At 41.9% G+C, this 24837-nt stretch overlaps 5 protein-coding genes across 7 annotated transcripts; 4 read left to right on the forward strand and 1 right to left on the reverse strand.

The window, feature by feature from the left end:
- Positions 1-28: 28 nt before the first annotated feature.
- On the forward strand, positions 29-962 carry LOC148397837 (uncharacterized). The gene has a single exon (XM_088375794.1). The coding sequence runs from the start codon at positions 128-130 to the stop codon at positions 821-823; it is 696 nt and encodes a 231-aa protein (XP_088231920.1). The 5' UTR covers positions 29-127; the 3' UTR covers positions 824-962.
- Positions 963-5286: 4324 nt separating this feature from the next.
- LOC148397838 (uncharacterized) lies at positions 5287-6249 on the forward strand. The gene has a single exon (XM_088376749.1). The coding sequence runs from the start codon at positions 5437-5439 to the stop codon at positions 6076-6078; it is 642 nt and encodes a 213-aa protein (XP_088232875.1). The 5' UTR covers positions 5287-5436; the 3' UTR covers positions 6079-6249.
- A 1508-nt stretch (positions 6250-7757) lies between these two features.
- On the forward strand, positions 7758-10884 carry mpeg1.1 (macrophage expressed 1, tandem duplicate 1). The gene is made up of 2 exons (XM_088376748.1): positions 7758-8249; positions 8645-10884. Exons 1-2 carry the CDS (start codon positions 7800-7802, stop codon positions 10316-10318), a joined length of 2124 nt encoding a protein of 707 aa, XP_088232874.1. The 5' UTR covers positions 7758-7799; the 3' UTR covers positions 10319-10884.
- A 431-nt stretch (positions 10885-11315) lies between these two features.
- Positions 11316-14293, forward strand: prf1.5 (perforin 1.5). 2 transcript variants are annotated; one of them, XM_088376823.1, is made up of 6 exons: positions 11316-11572; positions 11704-11738; positions 11857-12126; positions 12198-12469; positions 12884-13025; positions 13105-14293. In XM_088376823.1, exons 3-6 carry the CDS (start codon positions 11863-11865, stop codon positions 13990-13992), a joined length of 1566 nt encoding a protein of 521 aa, XP_088232949.1. In that variant the 5' UTR covers positions 11316-11572; positions 11704-11738; positions 11857-11862; the 3' UTR covers positions 13993-14293. The 2 variants fall into 2 exon arrangements, with proteins under 2 accessions (XP_088232949.1, XP_088232948.1); XM_088376822.1 differs by having other exon boundaries at positions 11316-11738.
- Positions 14294-14466: 173 nt separating this feature from the next.
- Positions 14467-24681, reverse strand: smarcad1a (SNF2 related chromatin remodeling ATPase with DExD box 1a). Of its 2 annotated transcripts, none has more exons than XM_088376820.1 (25): positions 23823-24681; positions 22920-23037; positions 22731-22839; positions 22230-22296; positions 21912-22009; positions 21669-21732; positions 21154-21248; positions 20900-21022; positions 20591-20669; positions 19889-20496; positions 19351-19547; positions 19179-19269; positions 18950-19049; positions 18699-18758; positions 18551-18626; positions 18324-18459; positions 17992-18123; positions 17597-17692; positions 17371-17488; positions 16761-16876; positions 16277-16465; positions 16030-16148; positions 15779-15961; positions 15570-15679; positions 14467-15273 (listed from the first exon to the last, which is right to left on the reverse strand). In XM_088376820.1, exons 1-25 carry the CDS (start codon positions 23908-23910, stop codon positions 15212-15214), a joined length of 3234 nt encoding a protein of 1077 aa, XP_088232946.1. In that variant the 5' UTR covers positions 23911-24681; the 3' UTR covers positions 14467-15211. The 2 variants fall into 2 exon arrangements, with proteins under 2 accessions (XP_088232946.1, XP_088232947.1); XM_088376821.1 differs by having other exon boundaries at positions 21912-22006; positions 23823-24680.
- Between the last annotated feature and the right edge of the window lie 156 nt (positions 24682-24837).

Here is a 24837-nt window from a genome sequence, read left to right on the forward strand (position 1 = left end):
ATCCCAAAACCGATAAATATCAGGAGGAATTGGTTTCCTGGCGCAATCGGCTCTTCAGCCACTCTAGCTACAACCAGCTAGGCCATCTGGAAGATCCACAGACTACCGCTGATCAGGCGAACCGGCAATGACACCGAAAACGCAATCCAGGAAAAGTGGGGGTGAGGTTTCCAACCTCATCCTAAATGCCCTATCCTACGGCGGTTCGTCTGGCGTAACCTTGGCCGGTCTCAGGAGAGTCCTGAAGGCCAACGGCTACGATGTGGCGCACAACAGAGCCCAAATCCGACTGGCCGTCCGCAGACTGATGGCCAGGAAGTACGTCGTGCGCACCAGGGGACGTCGCCTAAGGATCAACCCATACGGCCCTCGCAGGCGCAGGGGGGTCCGCATGAGGCGAAGGCGGGGGAGAAGGCGGCGGCGAAGGCGCAGGACTAGAGGCAGAAGGAGGAGACGCTCCAGGAGAAGGCGAAGGAGGGGAACACCCCGCCGCAGGAGAAGCAGGAGAAGGAGGAGAAGGAGAAGGTCGACCTCCGGTAGGAGGAGAAGGAGGAGGAGATCCGTGAGAAGGAGGAGGAGATCCGTGAGAAGGAGGAGGAGGTCCCGAAGGAGGAGGTCTTTGAGGAGAAGGAGGAGGTCTCGCAGGAGGAGGTCCGTGAGGAGGAGGAGAAGGAGAGTCGGGAGAAGGAGGAGGAGGAGAAGGTACCCAAGGAGGAGGCGGCGGAGGAGAGTCAGGAGGGTCCGCAGGCTCAGAAGGATAAGAAGAGTCAGGAGGTACCGACGCAGAAGACCCATACGCAGAAGGAGAAGGAGCAGGCGCTAGTGGCAGCCCATCATGATACGAACTTCAGTTTTCACCAAGTATTCTTATAGACTTCTGTTTATCACATAATGGACCTTTTCACTTTGCAGCCATTCTGTTTAAATACTATTACTGTGTGAAAATAAAACCTTCATAGGCATCTGCTTGGATCTCATTGAAGCTTTACAACCACAGGTTCATTTTTTTGCACAATGGAAGATGCAAAAATTTACAATTTACAATGTTTACAAAAGGGCGTTCAGTAAACTGCTAAAACTCTAAAAATCATATACATGTAATCTCGTCAAACAGGAAAGCATTTCTTCCGCATTTCTTTGTTCCGGCTATTTAAAAAAATAATAATTTGAAATTCTAAATCGTACTACCATCTGTAGCAATTGGTGTGAAATAAGATACAGAATAAGAGCCAAAATGAAAAGAACCCCCTCTTGCAAGAAATTAATATGCACTAGTTTTTGTGGTTGTATAAAAATCAATTTATGACATCTTTACTGAGCAGATGCTGCCTTCAATTAATACAGCATAAAAAAAAAACAGCAAAAATGTTTTCTGGAAAAATTAGCTAGCATGCAGTCCTCTCACACATTTTACATTGAAGCAAGAACAATGTAGTTGACATGTGAATAGATCCCATTTTATATTAGCAAATGAGTAGTTAAAAGGTACGCCGCCAGGGATTAGGTAAAAAAATAAAGAAAATAAACAATATTGGGCCCCATCAATTTCCTCAAACTGAAACTGCAGTAAAATCACCATTGCTTTTCTGCCCATACTGCCTGTTAATCCAAGAGTGTGGAATAAAGGGACCAAGGAAGACCATCCTTCCATGCAATTAAACAAAATATTGATGGATAATGATCAACCTAAAAATATCAAAACATTTAAACCTGTTATAAACTGTTAGAAAAGAGCCCCAAAATATGTTCTATTTATTTTTTAAAAGGGACGTGTGTTAATCAACCATTCTTATGAAAAGTAAATATACCCAATTTCACTAAAATTTTATTTTCATCAGTAGTCTCTGCCAGATGTTAATAAGAATTGTACTCCCCTTAATTTATTAATTATATTCCCAATTGTATTTTGTTGCATTATATTTCATTGTAGTCTTTCTATTATTTCTCTTTTCTATTCTTTCCCTATTTTATTAGTCTATATTTGTAATCATATTCTATTTTCTATTTCTGTTCAAGTTGTAATTTATCTCTTTTGTTGGTTAGATTTTTGTAATTTTATTCAATCTTTCTAATGTATTATTTTGTCTATTGTATTCATATTGTAAAGCTAGGCCTGTTGTTTTTAATTTGTTAGTGTCAATTATTTTTGATTGTATTATTTTATTGTCTACACTGCATTTAATTTGTATTGCCCATTCCATTTCTCTCATGTGTATCATGTTATTGTCTACATTATGTTGTACCGTTTAAGATGTATTACTTATATTGTCTAATCTATATATTTCATTGATAGTCTATTCTAGTGCCAACTGTATTTCTATATTTTATTATGCGGTATATTTCTATTTTTTTCCAATGTTTGTTACATTGTATCATATTGTAAAATGTTCAATCCTTAATTATTTATTCTATTTCTATTGTTGTTTTCTAGAAACACACAAATACATTATTTTTGCTGAATTTTATTATGACATACAAAAGTAAACATGTGCTAAATCATTACCAGTTCACATTGCAAACCACATTATAATCACTTTGCTGTGCAGAGAAGGCAGAGAGAGGGACGCTCATGTGACATTGACTCCGGTTATATATCAGACATTTTACAGACCCGTGTCGTAACTATGATGACACGGGTGCGAATGACACAGGACCACTGACCTGTACGTAAATACGCATCACACTTTGACCCCAGGGCTTGAATGTCTCTAAAACCCCAACGTACAGAGGGGTCAACTCTCAGCTGAAAACCATGAACCGTCTCTTTTTCAAATCCATTTGACTGTTTATACGTTCAATCTAAAGCAGGTCTTACCTGTAGAAATTTGAGAGGTGAGGTATGGTCTCGGGTATCACCCTCCAAGGTACCCAACAAGACCTGATGAAGCCTCAACACATTGATACAAGCAAAGAACCATCAGTCAGACTCACCGCCTCAACCCAAAACCCGAGGGCTGCTGAGGCACCATGTCTCCTGAACCCAAATCCCCGGGGAGGAAATCCGTCAGGCCAGGGGTGGTGTCCAACCTCATTCTGAAGGCCATCTCCTCCTACGGGGATTCGGGAGGCATGACCCTAGTGGGCCTCAAGAGGGTACTTAAAGCCAACGGCTACAACGTGGCACACAACAAAAGCGAGATCCGCCTGGTGCTGCGCAGGCTAGTGGCCGGAAAGCACATTGTGCATGCGAGGGGTGCGGGTGGACGAGGAGTCTTCCGGATCAATCGCTACAGGAAGAGAAGCGTAAGGAGGAGGAGGAGGAGCGGAGGTAGAAGGAGGAGCCGAAGGAGGAGAAGGAGCAGGAGCCGCAGGAGGAGGAGAAGGAGGAGCAGGGGTGGAGGAAGCAGGAGGAGGAGAAGGCGAGGTGGAAGGAGACGGAGACGGAGACGAAGGCGACGATATGGGAGGAGGAGAAGGAGGAGGAGAAGGGGCACACGCAGGAGGAGACGCAGAAGGCCCACCTACAGGAGAAGGAGGAGGAGAAGGAGGAGGACATCAATCCGGAGGCGAAGGAGAAGAATGTCAGTCAGGAGAAGGAGGAGGCTTTCTATGAGGAGAAGGAGGAGACGGAGGATATCAGGGAGGAGGAGAAGGAGGACCTCCATAAGGAGGGGCAGGAGACGGAGGAGACGGAGGCTGTCTGTGCGGAGGAGGAGGAGAAGGAGGAGGAGGGTATCCGTGAGAAGGAGGAGGCCAGTAAGAAGGAGGAGGAGGAGGAGGAGAAGGGCCCCGCGAAGAATCAGGAGGAGGAGGAGGAGGACCCGACGCAGGTCCGTCAGGAGGGGCCGCAGGAGAAGGAAGAGTACAAACTAAAAATCTCTGATGATACATGTATACTGTAGATATTTCACATGTACTCGACTCTTCCTCCAGTAACATTTCACCTCTAAACCTGCTGAATGTCATCGTATAACATCCTGTCACCTTGTCCCTTATGTAGCGTGTGAACAATAAAATTGGAAAAATCCAATGTTTGCCTTTTTATTTAAAAAATATACACTTGAAGACATTTTAGTCCACATTCACATGTATGAACCTTGTTTTAACCATTTAGCCTGTTAGCTGTAATACTATTACCTTGAAATAAGGCTGGTATCGGCACCTATACCTGGTATCGGTACTCGCCCATCCCTAAATAGAAGTATAAATCCACCTATTAGGCTTCTAACACAATTAGCAAACATGGGTGGTTGCTGGGTTTTATACACCTATGTAAATATTGCAATTAGAAAAACACATTTGCAGCTAGAATAGTCATTTACAACATTGACAATGTATAGGGTGTATTCTTGATTAGTTTGAGAAAATACCGATTTTATTTTAGAAATAAGGACATTTCCAAGTGACCCCAAACTTTTGAACGGTAGCATTTACAGGTTAGTAAGTGCCAGTGCCATTTCTCCAAAGTGCGCTTCTCCTACCACAAGTGGGTTGCAAGCTCCCTCTACTGGTACATAAAATAATCCTAAACTTAGAGTAAACGCTTAAACTTGAATGTCTTTAGTACTGTGCATTTGTTAAGTCGATTTTATTTAACTTAAAAGTAAATTAATAGACGCTGAAACCACATTTGAATCATGGGCAACTGATGTATTTGAATACAAAGGGACTTTTAGACATTGTGAACATTTTAGTGTCTTTTTAATGTGGACAAATGCACACCTATCTAATAATCATGTTGTCTAATCAGCATCAAGAGGCGTTAACATTTTCTCCAAATTGTCAACAATGATCATTTGAATAATGATAAACATAATCTGATCTGATCCACAGGATTGATCTTGGAGGTTTTAACACGTCGTAATGTACTGAACAAGTGCATGAAATTGTGATGACGTCAGTACACCGCTTTTGTGAATACGTAAGGGAATTTTTGCAGTTTTAATCTTCAATCAAAATAACATAACTATCGGCTTGTGCGAACACAAGTATAAAAATGGTTGATGTTTGTTTAAATAATCCAAACAAAACGTGTTGCACAAACACGTTTTATTTGAAATAATTAAGCTTCGCATTGCTCTGCAAATGTGCGCTTCCGGTGGATCACGTGAATTCAAACTTCCATATTCAGTTGCCTCCCGTGACAACTGATTAATTCGCTGTGGAATGACGTCGTAAGCGTGATGACATTCGCTGAACATTACGACTTGTCAATTCAGACGTCACGGGTGCCACTTGCGTAATTACGCATCAGACTTTGTACTAAAGACTCAAATAGCTCTCAAACTCTCACGTACAGAGAGAAAACACCCCCACCAAACATTATGAAATGCTTTTTCAATAACTCACGAGGACATCTGCATGGAGTGTTTAGGTGGATAAGACGCATAGCTTGCAGCTCAACGTCAAACAAAACAAGAAAAAAACATTACATATAGTTTGGATTAAGACATCCTTTTCAAGACTGGTGTTTGCATTTGGACGTACTTGATTAGAATGCAGGCGCATCCCACAATGTCTGTGTCAATTGCTCCCAAATCTCCGCGGAGACCGAGGAAGAGGACCGGCCCCACGGTGTCCATCCTCATCCTGAACGCCATTTCCTCCTACGGGGGTTCGCGCGGCGTGTCCCTGGTGGCCCTCAAGAAGGCGCTGAAGGCCAGCGGCTACGACGTGCCCAGGAACCGAGCTCGGATCCGCCTCGCTCTGCGCAGACTGGTGGCCAAAAACGTCATCATGCGCACCAGGGGCCAAGGGGCTTCTGGATCCTTCAAACTCAACCCCAAACCGCCCGGGGCTCGCAAAAAGGGGGCTGTGAGGACGGAGAGGAGGCCCAAAAAGAAGAGGAGGAGGGCAAGGGCGAGGACGAGGGGGAAAGGGAAAGGGAAAGGGAAAGGGAAAGGGAAAGGGAAGAGGAGAAAGGCCCAGGGTAGAAGGGCCAAAAGGGGGCGCTCCAGGAGAAGACGCAAGAAGGCCACTCCTGCGCGAAAGCGGTCTACCAAGAAGAGGAGGAGGAGGAGGAGGAGGGCCCCGAGAAGGAAGACGCCAAAAAGAACCAGGAGGATCCGACGGAAGCGGCCCAAATCAGCCAAGGTCCAAAATAGGAGGCGGAGTAGGACGAGCAGAAGGGTGTACTAATGATCCACGGCGTTCCTGGCATCTTAAGAATCACATGGACCATGTATTTATGAAGTTATTTTGTCTATGCTATCTGTCCTTCTGTAATAGGAAATAATAACCCTGCTGTTTCAGCACTTCCCTTTCTTATTGTCCATGTTGTGAACAATAAAACTCATTTAGCTGAAGTAATCCCCAGGAGTGGCCAATGCAATTTTTCTTCCCCACACTGTCAAATATTTTATTTTCCTAAACATTTCAAGTGAGATATATAAGTACATTTCAAGAAAGGATATTTGAAAAGATCTTGATACATTAAACCGTAATCAAGTTGCATTCAAGACACTATTTGGAATGTAAATTTAGACAGATTTTTAAAAAACATATCTTTGATGTATTGCTGCTTTGTCTTTGCAAAAATGAGGATTATATGAGTTATTAAACATTCAATTTGATGCAGGTTATTTGGGTTATAATTCATAACTCATGAAATTTTCTATAAGCACTTGTACTCATTAGTGTGTTGCTGGAGCCAGGGGAATTCCATCAAAAGAACTAACTGGATCAGTTCAGGTGTAACAATATATATATTTTTTTTAGTTCAGGCAGTCTAAATATTTTGGGTTTGCATATTCAGGCCTGGACTCGTTTAAGCAGTGACCCATTTGGGAATTCTAGAGAAGCATAAGCTCATGTGACATGCACGGCAAACATGCTTCCCTTTTACTTTCACTTCTCTTTCTGGTCATAGGTTCCCTTGTAGGGCCATTAAAATACAAACAGTCCAGGCTGTACAACACACTGATGAATAACTTGTTTTATAATCAGACTGTAAAAATTGCTCAAATATTTAAAAAAAAGAATGGTAATAAAACTCGCGAGCAATGGCTTTCTTTTTTAAAAGTGAAGACAATTTGTAATTTTAGTAATGGCAAAGTTGATGCAAAATTTGCCACATAAAATGATGAGATGGGCCGTATCTGGTCCCCGGGCCTTGAGTTTATCACCTATGGTTTACGGCAGGGGTGTCAAACTCTTTTTTTTTTTTTTTTTTTGCGGTAGTCATAGTTTCTTTCGGAGGGCCATTACGACTGTCAACCCAAATAAATGTATGAGCACCTCATATTATATACAGTAAAAGCTAGAAAACAAACTGGCAAATAACTCGTTTTCAAATCAGACGAGTTAAAAACTGGTCCAATATTTAAAAAAAAAAAAGATATTAAAAGTGAAGACAATTTGCAATTCTAGTAATGACACAAATTTGATGCGCAATTTGTCTTTGCGGGCCACATAAAATGATGTGGCGGGCCGTGTCTGGCCCCCGGGCCTTGAGTTTGACACTTGTGGTTTTTGGGAATCAAAAAAACGTTATGATAATAAATATTGTTTACTGTGGGCAGTGACCTGATAATACCTTTATCAGCACTGATACAGCTGTATGAAACTTATCTGTTGCTGAGTCACACCTGTAAATCACACAGATTTATCAAAGTAGCCCATGACATTGGAATTTATATTCCAATGTTCTAAAAGCTCTTGTAATTAAATGTTTTTTTTTAATCAGTCAAATAGAGTGCAAATACTCTCGGGGCACTGACGAGCCAACCAAAAGGGAAACTTGCAGCGTTTCCTCAGAAGCAAAACCAACAAGTTCCTCCACAAGATCATATGATAAAAGAGGGAGGAACTTCTGAAACTTAAGTTCAGCAGTGTTTACCTCCATTTTAGACACACTCAAGATGAGGGCACCTGTGACTCTCCTGGCTCTCTCTCTCCTCCAAGTTTGTTTGTCGGTTCCCGTAAGCCGTCCGACCAACTGGCTACGACAATGTCGAACCTCCACTAATCTCTCCATCACAGCCCTGGAAGTTCTTCCGGGCGGAGGCTGGGATAACCTACGGAACATGGATATGGGTCGGGTCACGAACCTCAGTTATTTCCATTGCCAGACCACCGAGGATGGACTCTACTTCATACCAGATGAAGTGTTTGTCATACCCCACAAGGAGACAGGAGTGGAGACCAACTCTGAGATAATCAGCTCCTGGCAGGAACATCAAAGCTCAACGTCTCGGGGTATAAACACCGATGCATCATTCTTTTCTCGGCTGAATGCTAAATTCTCGACTGAGAACCAGAGGATGAAAATCCATCAGGTCAAAGACTCTTCAACCACAACCAGAGTGCAGGTGAGGATTTATTTCCGGATATCTTGAAATTGGAAAATCTTGTGCTAAATATGGAGCTATATGGGTTTTAATTTTATTTTCAAAAATGTACGTAAAAGTAATTTTTATCCAGTCTTTTCACCCATCTGGTTAAGGTTTTTGTTACTTTAATAAAAATCTAAAAAATAATTAGGTGCTATTTTTTTTTTCTTTTTTCCAAAAATATTGAAAATGACATGCAATTATGTTAGGTAGCTGATGATATGTAGATACAAATTTATTGGAGACAAATTATTGCAATTATTTTATGGACCGCTAAGCTGTGGCTAGCTGACCACTAGAGGTCCCAGTTTTACCTGTATTAAAACTGAAGATGAAAATGCACAACAATCAAATATTTTCCATTTCATTCTCAGGTTCGCAACCTCCTCTACACAGTTCGGGCTTATCCGGACTTCAGTCTCGATTCCCGTTTTGCTCAGCAAGCCAAGGAGATAGCGGATGCAATTGAAAACAACCAAACAAGGAATGCAAACTACCTCTCAGAGAAGATGGTGTTGGAATACGGTACCCACGTGATCACCAGTGTCGACGCTGGGGCTACGTTGGTGGAAGAGGACTACTTGCGTTCCTCGTATCTGTCGGACAAAACCTCGGATAGTTCTGCCATCAAAGCCTCGGCTGGACTCAACTTTTTTGACAAACTCAAGTTTGACATAAGTAGCCAAACCGTCCAACAGAGCTCGTCACTCCAGACATATCAGTCAAACATTCAGTATTCGCTCATTGAAAGCCACGGCAGTATACCTTTCTACCCAGGGATCACTCTGCAAAAGTGGCAAGAAAATACCAGAAACAACCTGGTTGCAGTTGATCGCTTAGGATTAGCCCTGCCCTACTTCATAAATGCCAACACCTTCCCTGATCTGCCACAGCCTACTGTCAACAAAGTGGCCAATTCTGTAAGCAAAGCCATAGAGCGTTATTACAAGGTCAACACTCGCCCTGGGTGCGTTGACATCAACTCCCAGAACTTCAACTTTCAAGCAAACATCGACGATGCTTCATGCGACGGCCCCGTAACAAACCTCAGTTTTGGTGGCGTCTACCAAGAATGTATTCCTCTTTCCCAAAATGCAGGACCACTGTGTGACACTCTGGCTCAGAAAAATTTGGATACAGGTGACTTCTCCTGTCGAGCACCTTACTCGCCGACTTTACTGAGATCAGAGGTGAGACAGCAAGCTTACAGCGTATACGAATGTCATGATGAGACATACCGATGCGGGATCTTTCACTGGTCCCACTGTCATCGTCAAGTTTGTCAGGACAACTCGTACGTCCGCTCGGCTCGCATAAACACCTACTGGTGTTCGGTCAGTGGCGAGGCTCCGGAAAACTCCGGGTATCTCTTTGGAGGGATCTACAGCCCTTCCCTCTTGAACCCTATCACCAACTCTAAAACCTGCCCAAGAAATTATTTTCCTCAAAAGTTTCTTTCAGACGGTCAAGTGATTTGTTTGAGCAAGGACTACGAGGCTGGCACAAAATACGCTGTACCGTTCGCAGGCTTCTTCAGCTGTGAGTCAAACAACCCCTTGGCGGGGCAACAACGTCGCTGCCCCCCCAAGTTTAGTCAACATCTTGCCTCCGTCAGCGATGGTTGTGAAATCCTTTACTGTGTCCAGTCGGGATTATTCACAGGCGGGGAGCTTCTTCCAATCCATCTCCCTCCTTTTACTAGGCCACCGCTCCTTACTGTAAAAGCCACCAACACAGTAATGGTAATGACTGAAGGTGAAAATAGCTGGGTAAGAGTCGGAAACACCAAGACCTGGAAACTTGCAGAACCCAAAGAGGTTCAGAGCATTTTAAGAAGCTTTAACCAGAACCAGAGTCAGATGTCCGGCGGAGAAAAGGCAGGGGTAGCATTTGGCGTGATAGCCATGGTAGCTCTGGTGCTCGTGGGAGTCGTCTTTGTCAAAAGAAGACTGTCCAGGATGACCTTAAGCAGAGGTTACACAGAAATACGCCAAGAAGAGGCCGTAGACGAAGAAGATGAGACACCGATTCTGCAAAACAATGCATAACAAATGAGGGCTGACATCTTATGAATATTGTAATCACTTGATTCAAATAGTAATCGTAGATCTTAAGCTTGAAATGTTATGTACGGACACTCGAGTGAGCAAAGGGTTCATTTGTGTTATTAATGGTATCTTGACTTCCGAGTTGAATTTGGTTTGTTGAGCACACTTCTGACCTAAATCATTCATATCGCAAATCAGATTTCTCCACATTGAAAGGAATGAAAGCGCCATTAATCCGTTCCAACCACCTGCCAAAAATCATCAACAGGTTTATGGAACATGTTTTTCAATGAGAAAAAGGGAACTGTCCATCTTCTATTGTACAATAAAACATACTGTAATAATAATTAAAATAATAATTATAATAAGGAAGTTTCATTTTCATTTTCAACTTGGGAATTTTGTTAAACTGCTGGCAGACATTCTTGTATGATAAATAATAATGTTGCCTATTTGTGAATCTGTTATTTTTTTCCTATTAAACGAGTCAATTGAATTTCAAGTACTGACATGAATGTAAAAGAAATTTATGCTGACACAATGCAATAAAAGTAGTAATCTTGAAATTGTCTTGCTTGACTGTTTAACGTGTTCAGTTTCCCCAGAGTTCTTTAACACCAACAAACGTTATGTGCTACAAAAAATTTGATCAATCATATTTCTCCTTTGGGGAGCAATTCACGCTGTGCAAGTATGCATGAATCAAAATGGCCATTCTAGTTTGATGCTTGCAAACTAGAAATAAAAACCTGAACACCACAAGTTCCATGTTTGCAGCAGAGGCCTTGCCCAGTTTGAAGAGCCATTTTTATTTTCTGTGGGTTTGCTGGCCCCAAAAAAACACATTCTATCCACATGCATAAATAGACATTGGCTGAAGTGACCTCATAGTTATGGTAAGGTTATCAGCACACAGACAGGCAGGCTTAGACCCTGTATGGACAAAGCGCACATACAAAAGCCACAAGACAATCCCCCTTGCACGCACACATTCATTTCCAGTAAATGTGTAGTTGTGCATCTTGCTCCAGTGAAAATAAAAGAATCACCCTCCCCCACCCAGCTGTGAGGGAATAGAAGGAAATCTTCAACATGAAAACAAACCAGCTCATGCTGAGGAAATTGGAACAGCCTAAAGGGGCGAGAGAGAGAGAGAGCAAGAGAGAGAGACGGAGCAAAAGCAGACAGACATGAAAAGCCCTGATCCATGAATTCCGTCCTTGGTGTTTTTCAAAGAGTGAATCGCAGTCAAAGGTGAGCCACCAAACAGAAACGCTGCCAGTCTGCAGAGACTTTACACTGTCCCTTTGGAGGCTGAAGACATCAAATCTTTGAAGACAAAGCAAAAATTCTGAAGGGCAATTTCTGCACTGTTTTGACTACAGGAAGAACCGGCACCAAGGTTAAGACCCAATCTGAGGTAAGTGTCGACTTTCCCTTTTAGTGCAAAGCCTTTAAATTCTTGCTTTTATGACATCAGTAGAATTAAAAGCTAAAATGTATGAATACAGAAAGGCTTCACTGAATATCAATTCTAGGTAACCATGCCAGGATTCCAAAGAAGTCGCTTTGTCTCATTGGTGTTGGCATTGCCACTCATCCTGGAGGTCGGCAGGGTCCGGGCATGTCGGTTCGGCTCGGCGACGGAGTGCGAGAAAGCCCCCTTTGTGCCCGGCTATAACCTGGCTGGGGAGGGTTTCGATGTGGTCCGCTTGCGCCGGACGGGAGCGTATGTCATTAACGTCAAAGGTCATCTGGCTGACAACCACACATGCACACTGTGTCCAAACCGCTTCCACGGAGGAGAGGTGATTACTGGTGATTCTGTGCTCAACATGAAGTGCCTTGTTCCATACTGTCCTGCCCATCCCATCCTCAGATTCAGAGACTCCCAGCTGCTGTGCTTGACTGGCGTCCCTTCAGTCGTTGCAGCAAGCATCTATCTAGTGCCCTTCACCACTCTGTGGACTCTCTGCTGCGCAGCTCCAACTCGCTGGTGAACAACAACTGGAGTGCGGGTTTGAGCCTCGATCCATATGGCAAGGTAGCGCTCGGAGGGAGCCGCTCGGACTTGGCCAAGTTTGCTCAATCGCAGCACAGCGTGGACAAAGCCACTTTCGCCATCCATGAAATCAGTTGTACTTATTACAGGTAAAAGAACTGACACAGAGCGTGAAATGATTCAATGCTTCCTCAAAAGTCTGTGCTGATTTCTGTAACAAAAGCCGATCCAACGTTTCCATTTAATGTAAAACCAAGCACCAATGTTAGGTGTTTACCAAAACTGATTGAATCGTAGCATCGGCGTACTGTAAAGATTTACAACTACTGTGCCACAGATAATAATACTCGGGTGTGTCGTGGGAACTTGCCCAATTTGACTTCATTGGTTCAAATGACAATTCTTCGAAACAAATAATGTATCTCTGACTGTCAAGAACAAATAATGCCAACTTAAAGGAGTTGCATTTAAGCTTGAGGCATTCACCATGAACCAGACCACCTACGGGAACTAAAACTGCCATTCACAGAAATACTAACTCCCTATTCCCCTTTTTATTTCAGCTACAGACTAGCTGACCACCCTCAGCTGAGCACAGAGTTCACAAAGCACGTGAGCAGACTCCCGCAGAACCTAATGACAAGCCACAGCAGAGCTCTGTACAGACGGCTGATTGACACGTATGGAACACATTATATTCACCAGGTCAGTTGCAGATAAGTGCATCCAGTCAGTTTCTTTGCGTTCTTCACATAGCAACCAAATGTTTGGTTTCATTTCCAAGGTTCAACTTGGTGGAAAAGTGAGGCGAATCACAGCCTTCCGGACTTGCCTGGCCACACTAAAAGGCTTTACCGAGAGGGAGATAAAAAACTGTCTAAATGTCGAACTCCGCATGGCCTTGGGATTCCTACCCGCCAATGCTTCCTACTCCAACAAGTGTGACGGCCTCATGAAGGGCAACATGAGCATGGGCTTCTATCAAGGCTTCATGACTCATAAGATCGAGGTCACTGGCGGGGAGAAATACTTTCCGGACATCCTCTACCAGCAGGACCCCTCCGAGGCCTACCACAGCTGGATGAACAGCCTCCATGATAACCCAGATGTGATCTCCTATGGGATTTTCCCCCTGCACCATCTGGTGGAGGACACTCAGATCAGCACTAATCTAAGGGCAATAATCTCAGAGTATATCCAAGAGAATAAGCTTCAGGAGGACCAGCTAGGTTTAAAGAACTGCTCCCCGACCCCCAACCTCGACCATAACTGCTGTCCTCTGCGAGCTGGCCGTGGATCTCTCAAACTGGAAATCCACAGAGCCGTCAGGCTCAAAGCAGACACCTTCACCAAAACTGACGCCTACGTGAAGATCTTCTACAACGGCAGGTACGAGGAGACGGAAACAGTAATGGATGACAACAACCCTGTTTGGAATGCCACCTATTACTTTAGTTCGGTGGAGGTGGGGCGGGAGTTGAGGTTTGAAATGTGGGACAGAGATGTTCTTTACAACGACCTGGTAGGCATTTGTCTCATCTTTCCTGAGCGAGGAACTCATTCTCTGAGCTGTCAGTTGAAGAAAGGAGTTCTCTACTTTTCATACAGCATCAAGTGCGACACCCACTTGTCAGGCTTCAGGTGCGGACGGTACTCTCCCACTGCGGAGTAGTTCAGACGTAATACATTTGTTAACTCAATGGTAATATCTTCTTTAAGAATTAGAGATTTCTCTTGGAAGTCAACATTAGCAAGTTCCTAATGCAGCCAATGGAGAATTTGTTTTGAGACAAACTCTGATAAAAAATGTTATCATGCTCATTGACAGAAGCAAATGAGTGTCCTACTATAACCATGTACTTTAAACTTGCCTTGATTTTAATTCTACAGAGCTTTGATATTACGATCTTGATGACTACTATTTGATGATGAGATCATTTTTGGATTTCCAAATAAATGTATGTAATAACTTTTGTAATGGCAGCTTTATTTTTCAAGATATGACAGAAATGGCAAAGAACTGTTGAATTCCTCATCAAAATGCTGTCATGGCTATTCTCACCTAACCTCCATGCGCAAGTCTGCTTTGTACAAAAATTCGGTTTACGGTTCCTTCGTTTGCACAGCTACACAAATAGTCATGCTATTTGCTTGAACATTGTTTTATTTATGAAAGGTAGTAAATCCATCTAACATAAAAAGAACATACAAATGTGCATCTGAATCACATAAAAACATTTCAAATGCAGTAAAAGGTAACACGAACACAAATATAAGATGTAGCAGCTGCTTCGAAGACTCTTCAACAGCAAAGCAACTAACTTTCCTAACGTCTGATCCATTGGGTCTACTTTAGAACTTTTCAATTAAGCAATGGCACTTGATGGAACAAATCCTGTTTTTCCTTTTGCAGATACTTGAGTGACTAACAAAATCAATAATAAATGAAATTCTAATGTTTATGGTTACAACAGCCCAAACCAGCGGCATTTTAAAATGAGATTTAGACATCGTAGTGAAGTGCAATATCTGCTTGAATGATGATGATATAGTTAAGTGCAATGTCAAAGAATATATCAAGATAGATGGTGCCTTCTCACGAAGGTCAGGTTGCTGTGACCTCAAGAGACCACGATATCAATAAAGGCACAATAACAGTTTAGCCTTCACTGCTTATGTTCATTGTAAATTATTCATTAAATGTGCTTTAGGCACAGATGTCAGTCCACAGAGGAAATCAAAACCAGGATTATATTTAAAAACAAGAATTAAATAATGGTCAGCAGATGGTTTCGGAATGTGCTCCAGTGCCTGTTCATTGAAAACTCAAGCATGCCCAGGATCAGTGAGGTAAGTAAAATACTGTACCTCAAGTTTGACGTGACTGAATATCATAACCCCAGTGAGGCTTTGAGCAAAGATGCCATATCTTCAGGTAAAGTCCCCTCATCACCTAAAATAAAACCATGAAAATCAAAGATGGCTTGTGCTTGTTAATAAATAAAATTGCTGCATAGCTTTGAAAAATAACATTTTGATGAGCAACAACTTTATTGTAAGTAGCCCATTTGCTCAAATAGTTTTACTTGTAAACGGCAAGGCGTTCGCTGAGGTCTTTATTGATAAGTGCAATGTGATGACAAAATCTATTTGAGGAAAAGGGATCTTTTCTTTTCATCTCCTTGATTGCTGATAAAGCATAAAAAAACCAAACCTATAATGTGTGTGTGTGTGTGCGTGTGTACTTACTCTGCTCAGCAGTTGTCATGTCATGCTCCAGTTTGAGTTTCTTCTGGCTCAGCTTCAGTATGCCCTCCTCAATGCTATCTTTACTAATAAGCTTCATGACATGCACAGTCCTAACGCACAAAGCAGGAAGGGTGGGGGTGGAATTCAGTGTTTTGATTTTTATTACATGTTAAATGTTCTGAAGCTTTCCACTCCGAGATCCAACGTACCTGGTCTGACCCAATCGGTGACAGCGGTCCTCGGCCTGCTTGTCGTTGTAAGGGTTCCAGTCGATGTCGTGCAGGATGACGACGTTAGCGGACGTGAGGTTGATGCCAAGGCCACCGGCGCGAGTGGAAAGGAGGAACACAAATATGTCGTCGTCGTTGTTGAACTCATCGATTAGCACAATTCTGCAAGCGATGAGAGGGCACATTAAACACATTGGATCGAAAAGTATTCGTTATTAGTGCGTGCTGACCTGTCTGCTATTGGTGTGGAGCCATCCATTCGGATGTAACGATGGTTCAGGTGTTTCATCAGTATCTCAATGATGTCCAGCATTACGACGAACTGACTGAATAGAACGACTCTGTCTCCCTGTACGATTAGACAAAAATGAGGCTGAGTTTAAACCAGCAAATGTGATGAGCTCATGCACGCAACAACACATTGTGGTGGACTGAAGGTCCCACCATATTTACGTGCCGCTACATTTTGCATTGCACCTTTTCTTTGAGTGATGCCAGCTTATGTGTGAGCCAATGGAATTTCCCAGAGTCGAGGAGCAGATTGTTGTCCAGCTGATAGGAGTTGATGGACGTGTATTGCTGACACAATTTATGTAGCTCAAAGTCAGACATCACCTCCATGTCCTCCTGGATCAGCGCAGCATTTGCATCGTGGTGAGTCGGCTCCTGACAAAAAAAACAAAAATCACAGTTCAAATGTACTAGCAACTCCGTTAAGGACAGGTTTGGCAGATTAATGAATGAATGTATGAATATTATTTTAATGAATATTTTATTTATTTAAAAGACTCAAAGCTTTGGTACAAATTAGATCTGGTTGATACAGCCTCAATGTTAAATATTTGCAACGGCAGCATATACAAATATTTGCTGCCCTCCTGTGGCCGTTCTACAATCAGGAACTGGGAAATTGGAAGATCGCCCATCCCTCGCGCAAATACACTTGTTACAGCAAACTTACCTTAAGCATGAGTTTGCTCATGGCTGACAGCTTCTCTGTAGTATAGTACTGTCGATGAAGCAGGGGGTGGTTGGCCATCTTTCTTAATTGCATCATGACGTTACACAACTCCTGCTCTGAGAGGACAAAAAAAAAAAGGGTTAATCAGAGTTCCTACACATTTGAAAAATATCCATATTTTTTCCAGATCCAAAATTTTAAACAGTTAACGCCAGAGGAGTTGAACAAGTATCAGGCATTAATGGATGCTACTGCAACTTGATGTTTGAAGGTTGTACATTACTAGCTAGATAAAGAACGTCAATGTTATTTTTTGAGCCAATCGGAGTTGAGTATTCTTCAAGACCATGGTAGAAAACTGTCTCTCACACAAACGTTATAACTTCTAAGTGCCTTAAAATTTTTAATGCAGAATCATAATTTTGTTTTAGAAAGCAAAGTCATTGTAATAGTAATGGCAAAGTGAATATTTTGCCATATAATTAGGTTCCCATTTCCCACACTTTTCCAAACCTGGAAATGTATCAAATAAATCCCATAGTTTTTCATATTTACGTAGGGGCCTCAACAAGTGTATCTGTGTGTGCGTGCCAAAGTGAACATAGCTCACTCTCGCCAGTGGTTGAAGCCTTCATTTTTTTCAAGAACGTCTGGTAGAGAACCTGCTGCTTTTCACTCATGGAGCAGAACTCCAACTTCTCTTCCTTATCAGGTAGTTGCTTGAGGACCTGGAAAAAAGATGAATAGAAAAAAATATCAACTAGTGATTTTTTTTTTATTACCCTCCCAGAGACCAAAAAATGTGTTCATTAAAGATGCACAACAGAGCGGCTCACTTCATTCTTAAGTCTTCGAAGGATGAAAGGTTTCATAATACGTCTGGCCTGAGAGATGCGCTTCTTCTCAAAATGACTCTGCTCCTCCTGGGCCTTCTACAGAAAACAAAAAAGAGGCTGGTTGAAAGAGGCTGAACATGCTGGATTTGTCAATATACACTGCACATAATATATTTTATATGATTACAACACAATATGTAGTATATTGATTTCTCTTACTATTTTTGTCTAAGAAAATGACAACACTTCACAAATATTTTCAGTGTCACCCTACCTGTTCCTGATTGCCTATTCACAAAATTACCGTTTTCATTTTCCACTTTAACCTGCTAAGTTGGTGTAAGTGGAAATTGGTTATGGTTCATCACAGAGATGAAAAAAAGTCATAGAAATACCATAGAAAACATCCTGGAGAGTTGTGTGGTGGAGCTAGAGAACATGGTCGGCATGATGAAGTTAAGGAGTGACATCAGCTCTAGGAGGTTGTTTTGCAATGGCGTGCCAGTGAGCAGTAAGCGATGCTTTGCCTGAAAGGAGAAGACACATTCCCTGAGCTTAAAAATAAATCTGGAAATGAATACAAAAATAAATATATAAATATAATTAAAGATCATAGTTTTCACTATTTTTGGTTTAGGTTTGCCATAGGTGTGGATTTTCTAAAATTACATGACAATCTAATGCAAAGGATTTTGAGAAGCGCTGCCATAGAACACGGTGAACTCACATTGATAGACATGAGATTGCGGTAGCGCAACGTGTTCATGTTCTTCAGCATGTGACCCTCGTCAAAGATTGCATACGTAAGCCGGACCTTCCGGAACAGACTGCGGTCACTTTTGTTCCCAATGACAAAGCTGTACCTGTAGAAGGGGGGGTGGGGGGTGCGGAGGAACCATTGAGGAGTGAGCCACATATATATAAAATAGGGTCTTTTTAAGCGGAGACACTAACGTGGTGAGGATAACGTTAAATTCTACGTCCTTGTTGAGGATATCGTGCTTGAGGTAGTGGCGGTCTTCCGCAGAACCTGTACACAAAACAAAAGCATACTTTGTCTAAAAATATGAAACGATTCACATAGAAATGTAAAGCATCCTACCATAATAAGGTAGGACTTTCAGACTAGGACACCACATTTCAAGTTCTCTGGCCCAGTTATCTGTAAAACAAAGAAACGTTATAGACAATATTTGTGTAAATTCTAACTGAAAATCTTCATGCATCCTAAATGTAATCCTCATTTGATATACAATACATGACTTAACACAGCTTTAATGAGACTATGAAATCAGCATTAAATCACTGGACTTATTTCCATTTGAAAGACGTTTGGGTAAATGTGTATGTTACCAAATGTAGATGCTGGCACAGCGATGAGGTGAGGACCCACTATTCCATTCTGTAATAAATGCGCCAAGAAGGCAATAGTCTGGATGGTTTTCCCCAAACCCTGATCACAGAAAGAGGATCATCAAATCACCCAGCAAATCAGACTGTCTTGATTCTATGTTTATTTGTTTATTTTAAAACAACACAAGGGTTGATTGGACTGCTCTGTATTGCATTGCTTGCGTCTCACCATCTCATCGGCGAGGATACCGCTCAGCTTGTGCTCGTGGAGGAGCAGCAGCCATTTCAGACCGATAACCTGATAGGGTTTCAGCTGGAGCCTGGGAGACAGATATGATCCACGTGAGGAACGACAAACCAACGTGCTAATATTGAGTATACCGAAGCTGCATGCCACTCACTGGCTGTTGAGCAGGTTGGTCTGTTGCAGTGTCTCTGAGCCAGGCTTCATCACCTTTGTGACCTGTTTGACCATCTTGGTGGAAATGGTCTCACATTTGGACATGAGCTCCCGAATAATGGTGCGCTCCTTTAGAACAGTTTTGCAGCCGAGGAGCAGGTCCTCTGACAACCCGTTGGTCTTATGGATTCGTCTGGTCTTGAGAGTAAAGAAGGATGGCATAGTGGTAAGAATCAGATTACATACGAGTGGTTCTTTTCAAATAGTGAAATTTACAAAAAAATAATTAAACAAATGGGAGAATAACTTTCAAATTGTATTTTAAAATTCCTTGAGGTTTCTTTGGGGTTTTCATTAGCTGAAGCAATAATCATCAAAATGACAAAAGAAAAACTGAAATATTTCACTGTGCACAATGAGGTTTCCTTTATGACTTGACCTACTGAAACAAATGAGGTTTTCCATGTTTTTCTATTTTATAGCGATGGACCTGTATATCAGGCTCGAGTGCGGAGCAACAAAACCAAAAGCTTTCTCACCAGGTTCAGCCAGTCTTTAAAGGGTCGCAGCTCTATGATCTTGTTGGCTTTTTTAACAGAACACCCAGAAATGAGTGCCAACTCATCGAGGGTAGCCTCCTGAAAGAACTTGAGGACCTCTTCATTTATGCTTCCCTTGCTTGCAAACGCGTCACTGTAATTGTCAGAGTCGCTGCTCTCCGTATCCTCGTCATTGTCGTCCTCGTAATCGTCAGAGCTCAGCTGCTCTTTAGCGGCGCGGGCTTCACGCTTTCTCTCTTCCGCTCGCGCTTTGGCCAGACTGGTCCCGCTTGCAAACCTAGACAGCATCTGTACGGCGGACTTTGACGAGGAGGAGGTTGGCTTCGGACAAGGAGTAGTTTTCTTGGCAGAGGGGATCAAGTCTTTTGTAAGCCATGAGGAGAGGGTGGAGTTGGAATGTTTGATTGGCTCTTCATCTGAAAAATCATCGCTGTCCACTGTAGCGTTTGAACTGTCGTCTGTAGCACTCGAATGCAACGAATCCGATTCCTTGTCATCCATTTTCTTCTCACAAGATCCAAGACGCTTGACTGACTTCTCTTTGCTCTTGGAGTGGTTGGATTTCTTGAGGGAATGTTGGGTATCATCTGTAAGGAGTAAGAACACAGTTCGCATCGGATTAGCAGAACATATCGCGGGTGACAGATGAATGAGATCGTGTGCGAGAAGGTGTGTTAGTACCTGGGCTGGCAAAGCAAAGGAGGGCATGCAGAGCCTCATCCACATCCCACTCGTGTTCCTCAAGCACCGACCGCAGCTCCTACAATGAGACGGACATCGCTGAGGGGTACATCAAAATGCAATCAAACATTATTTCATTTTATATTATGCCTTCCATATTTACTTGTTCAAATTTGTTTGGGGGAAACTGTTGTCAATTCATAAACTGCTCTTACTCAATTAGAAAAAAATTTAAACGCCTTATATGGTGACAAAATATATAAAACAAAAGATACATTTGCTTAAAACCTAATCATTTTTTTAATTTACCTCCTTGTCCTGATTGGGGAACTTCCTTTGTAGCTTTTTGACCATCACCTCCCGCTTCTCCCAACTTGGTTCGTCGCTATCATCCTGATTATCGTCAATGTATTCAACTTCATCTTCAGATATCTTTTGGTTTCAATACGAGTGAGGCAAAGGAGACAACTGTCAGTGTGAGAGACGAACAGGGACGCAGAACTCTACCAACTAGTTATTGACACCATTTCTTTCAACAAAATTTGTCAGTAATCAAAACTCACCTCTGATTGCTTCTTCCTTTTGTAGGGTTGAGTTTCACCACTTTGCAGTGAGGTGTCTGAATCATTCTGCTTTCTCTTACTAACATAATTTGTGTCTGAAACAAAAATAAAAAGCAATCAGCGTTGACAATGGCGTCAAATAAATCTGTAACTATACAGTACACAGACAAACAACGTCTGATAGCACGTACATACACAAACTGTACACTGTGTATGCAAGTGCTAAGCATTTATAACGACACAGCATTGCACAGGTATCTAGCCGAGGGGTATTTGTCTTTCCTTTTGGCATGGTTTTCAAAGAGATACTCTCCGACAAGCTTAAAAAAAACAAAACACTAATCCTTGAGATATTTTGACGTTTTGTAGCCTTGCTATTATCATCTTTACCCCAAAATAGTGGGTTCAATGAGATAAGCGTGAATAGAAATACTATGATTATGCTTTAACATTTTCCCGGAAAAATACAATTAATCTGTTGTATAAATTGGGCTGGATTACTACTCTATTCATACCGTCATCCTCAGAAATCACCACACAATCAACACTTTCATGATGAGTGCTTGGACTTCCAACAACCTGTGAACATAGCACAATATCCTATTAGACAGGCCCTTTAGAATTTATTTTTGTCTGTATGTGGTATACAATAACATCAATGTGATGATGTGGTGAAAGACAAAATAGTCATTGACAATGTTCTTTCAACAACACCAACAAGATAGCAGTAAGCATAATGATAGTCTTTGTCAACTCACCCCTGAGTGATTCCTCCTTTTGTAGGGTTGAGTCTCCCCGCTCTCCAGCGAGCTGTCAGATACATCCTGCCTTCTTGTTTTGACATAATCTTTGTCTGCTTCCCCCCACCCCAAAAAGACAGCGTTGACCAATGACACTATTTTACTGAATGTGAGCATTCTGAGTTTAAAGCGACAATAGCCTGGTGTGCCCCAGACTATTTACATAGAATGATGTCACACAAAAAAAAATTTTTTTCAATTTTTAACTGCATACAGACATGAACTTTCTTTAGTAAAGCAACAATCTGGGTTGATGATGTACAACTCTCTTCATACCTTCATCATCAGGAATCAGCAGACACGTGGCAACAGCTCCATCCAGTGTACTCGTACTCCCAACGATCTGCAGACAAAACATGTACAATGAGCCCTACTGCTATTTGGTACAGGAAGATGTATAAATGCTTCATTCCCAAAAATAATGATAATTCAGACAACTTTTAGGATGGGTACTAATGCCCTCTAGGACACCTCACACAATATGCATGGCGTGAAAACGACTTTGTTTTCGCACAGTGTTTTGAACTCAACTGACTGCCTTACTCTCATGCAGATGTTTGCTTCCTGAGATGTCCCAAGTGACTTGGACGATTTCCCTGTCTGCAGGTAATCCACAGTCCTATACCTCTCAAAGTAGTCTACCTCGATCTGAATTCTGCCTTCACTCATACGGCTGACAGAAAGTTTGACTTGTCTCGAATTTTTTTTTCTTTTAAACCATAGTACACTATAAATTGCAACATTAACTGACCTACATTCTAATATAGCGTAACTCACCTCTGAGATCTTTTTCCTTGACAACTGAGGGAACATCTCTGAGAGTTTAGACTCTTTTTGACTGTTTTCATCGTTGGTGACATTTGTAGGTGTTTTGACAACAGGATCTCTGAAAAGGCAAAGAGAGCGCAGGATATGAGAATAAACAGAAGGAACAATTAAAATATTCAGAAGGCGTATGTCATCAACCTGGATTTCCTTAAAAAGGAGACTTTCCTCACTGGCTCTTCATCATCATCGACGTCTTCAAAAAGGACTCCTCGGGCATACGACTTTGCTGAATGGGATTTGGTGGATCTCATTTGAGCTGGTGGTCAAAATCAAATGAAATCCCAACAATGAGTCGAATAACGGAACTTGAGAAACGCTGTCATGGCCTAATAATATATCTCTGCATTTATGATATTGTGTTTTATTACAGCTGGGTGAGATTTTAAAGGATGCAAATTATCATCCATTCTTTTACCCAAATGTACAGTACATTTTAAACAAGGTATGCACCTCGCAACAGACAAATACTTGCAATCCCTCAATTTCAGTTTGTGAGAAAAATCAATTGTTCGGTCAATGGATATTATTAAATTTCACTTTAGTGGGCCCATAAATACTTATTCAATATAAAACAATAAAAGAGCAGTGGAAAAAATTGGTGGCAGCAGTAACTAATGCACCCCAAGAACATCTGTAGCCCCCACAGATCTATTCTAAAGGTAGCTCAGTGATGGGACACTGTCACTTATTAAGAACAATTACAACAGAAGATGAATTTTGATGTTTATATAACTCAACTTAAAATGGTACGTTACCTCTGCACCATATATTCAATATTTTGTTCAATTATGTTAAGAATATGAGTGTGCTGTCCAAGCACTGTAGCCAACATTCCTTCACTGTCTTCACATGGTTCATTACCATAGCACCCACAATAAACACAATACCGATGTTTCATATATTAAATGTATGTAACGTGCATCATGCATGTATGTATGTCTCACTAGCTTGTTTGAAGCACGCTAATGCTCATAGTAGCATTTTTTACAAATCTGGCCAAGTGCTAAGATTGAGCTAGCCCCGAACATCAGCATTACTCACCCGGCTTGTTCTCCTTCTCAGACTCGGAATTCACTTTACACGTTGACGCTCTTTGAAAACGGAAACGTTCCAAGTTGAATTGGTTCATGTTGACAAGACGGCCTGAGGGAAAGCTTTTTGTACGACTCCGGTTCGTACGTATTTTTTTCCTTTTTCTTTATAGAGCGAGAGGCTCAACCTTTTCCTTTGCTACCCTAGCTGACAGTAATGAACAACAACGCCCTCGGGTTGTTTTTAAACACAATGGTACATGCTGGCCCTAATACAGTTATCGTTTGGTAATGGTGGCCGTAGTATGGGACTCTTTGAAGGCCGAAGACAAGACAACCGGTTTCCCGCTAAGCAGCTGTGCATGTAGCGCGGTAGAGCCCTGTCATTGGCCAAAGGAGCGGATGTGCGAGAACTCACGGATGAGTGCTGTGTGATCGTTAGCCTATGGGAATATTGACATTATTTATCATTAGCACAGGAAATATTACAATAATGACGATAATATCTATTCTTATGTTTTTGAGTTTAGTTTGCTTATACTGTGTTTCCACATGTGCGAATGCTATACTATGCAAATGAGGGGCAAACGAGCCCTCCCATTGGCCAAAACACCGGATGTGTGCGACGGCCAATTGGAACGTATCCGGCCGGGCAAGAATTCACGAATGGGTCAAGATAGTTTTTACGTCTCACTTCCGCCTTGGCTTTACCCAAAGATGAAACAGGGGCTAGGATTTAACGAACAATATATAATAACTATAACTTTTATGTGCTCGTGTGAATTTTAAATACACTGCATGAACACTGGCTCAGTGTGTGTACAAGCATTTTGATAATTAATTAACAAATACAAAAAAAAAAAGATTTTTCAAAGTCACAAAGAACCCGACTATTTCCAAATAACCCACCTTTCAAAATAGTATGTGTCACTAATCTCGTTTTTAATGTGTTTTATTATCAAATCACCGTTTAGCATTATGTTATTAGCCATAATGTTAATTGCATGATGTCATTCTTTTTGACA

This window comes from Syngnathus floridae, chromosome 5 (genome assembly GCF_059516105.1).
Source record: "Syngnathus floridae isolate MCC-2025c chromosome 5, RoL_Sflo_1.0, whole genome shotgun sequence".
Taxonomy (NCBI): domain Eukaryota; kingdom Metazoa; phylum Chordata; class Actinopteri; order Syngnathiformes; family Syngnathidae; genus Syngnathus; species Syngnathus floridae.

Bases quoted from the DNA above. Each gene is read 5' to 3' on its own strand.
- LOC148397837 (XM_088375794.1), top strand. From the start codon at position 128: ATGACACCGAAAACGCAATCCAGGAAAAGTGGGGGTGAGGTTTCCAAC.
- LOC148397838 (XM_088376749.1), top strand. From the start codon at position 5,437: ATGCAGGCGCATCCCACAATGTCTGTGTCAATTGCTCCCAAATCTCCG.
- mpeg1.1 (XM_088376748.1), top strand. From the start codon at position 7,800: ATGAGGGCACCTGTGACTCTCCTGGCTCTCTCTCTCCTCCAAGTTTGT. The intron at 8,250-8,644 runs GTGAGGATTTAT...TTTCATTCTCAG, and splicing joins CAACCACAACCAGAGTGCAG to GTTCGCAACCTCCTCTACAC.
- prf1.5 (XM_088376822.1), top strand. From the start codon at position 11,863: ATGCCAGGATTCCAAAGAAGTCGCTTTGTCTCATTGGTGTTGGCATTG. The intron at 12,470-12,883 runs GTAAAAGAACTG...TTTTTATTTCAG, and splicing joins ATCAGTTGTACTTATTACAG to CTACAGACTAGCTGACCACC. The intron at 13,026-13,104 runs GTCAGTTGCAGA...TTCATTTCCAAG, and splicing joins GAACACATTATATTCACCAG to GTTCAACTTGGTGGAAAAGT.
- smarcad1a (XM_088376820.1), bottom strand. From the start codon at position 23,910: ATGAACCAATTCAACTTGGAACGTTTCCGTTTTCAAAGAGCGTCAACG. The intron at 22,297-22,730 runs GTGAGTTACGCT...TTTTGTCTGCAG, and splicing joins CAAGGAAAAAGATCTCAGAG to ATCGTTGGGAGTACGAGTAC. The intron at 15,962-16,029 runs GTCAGCACGCAC...CATCGCTTGCAG, and splicing joins TCCACACCAATAGCAGACAG to AATTGTGCTAATCGATGAGT.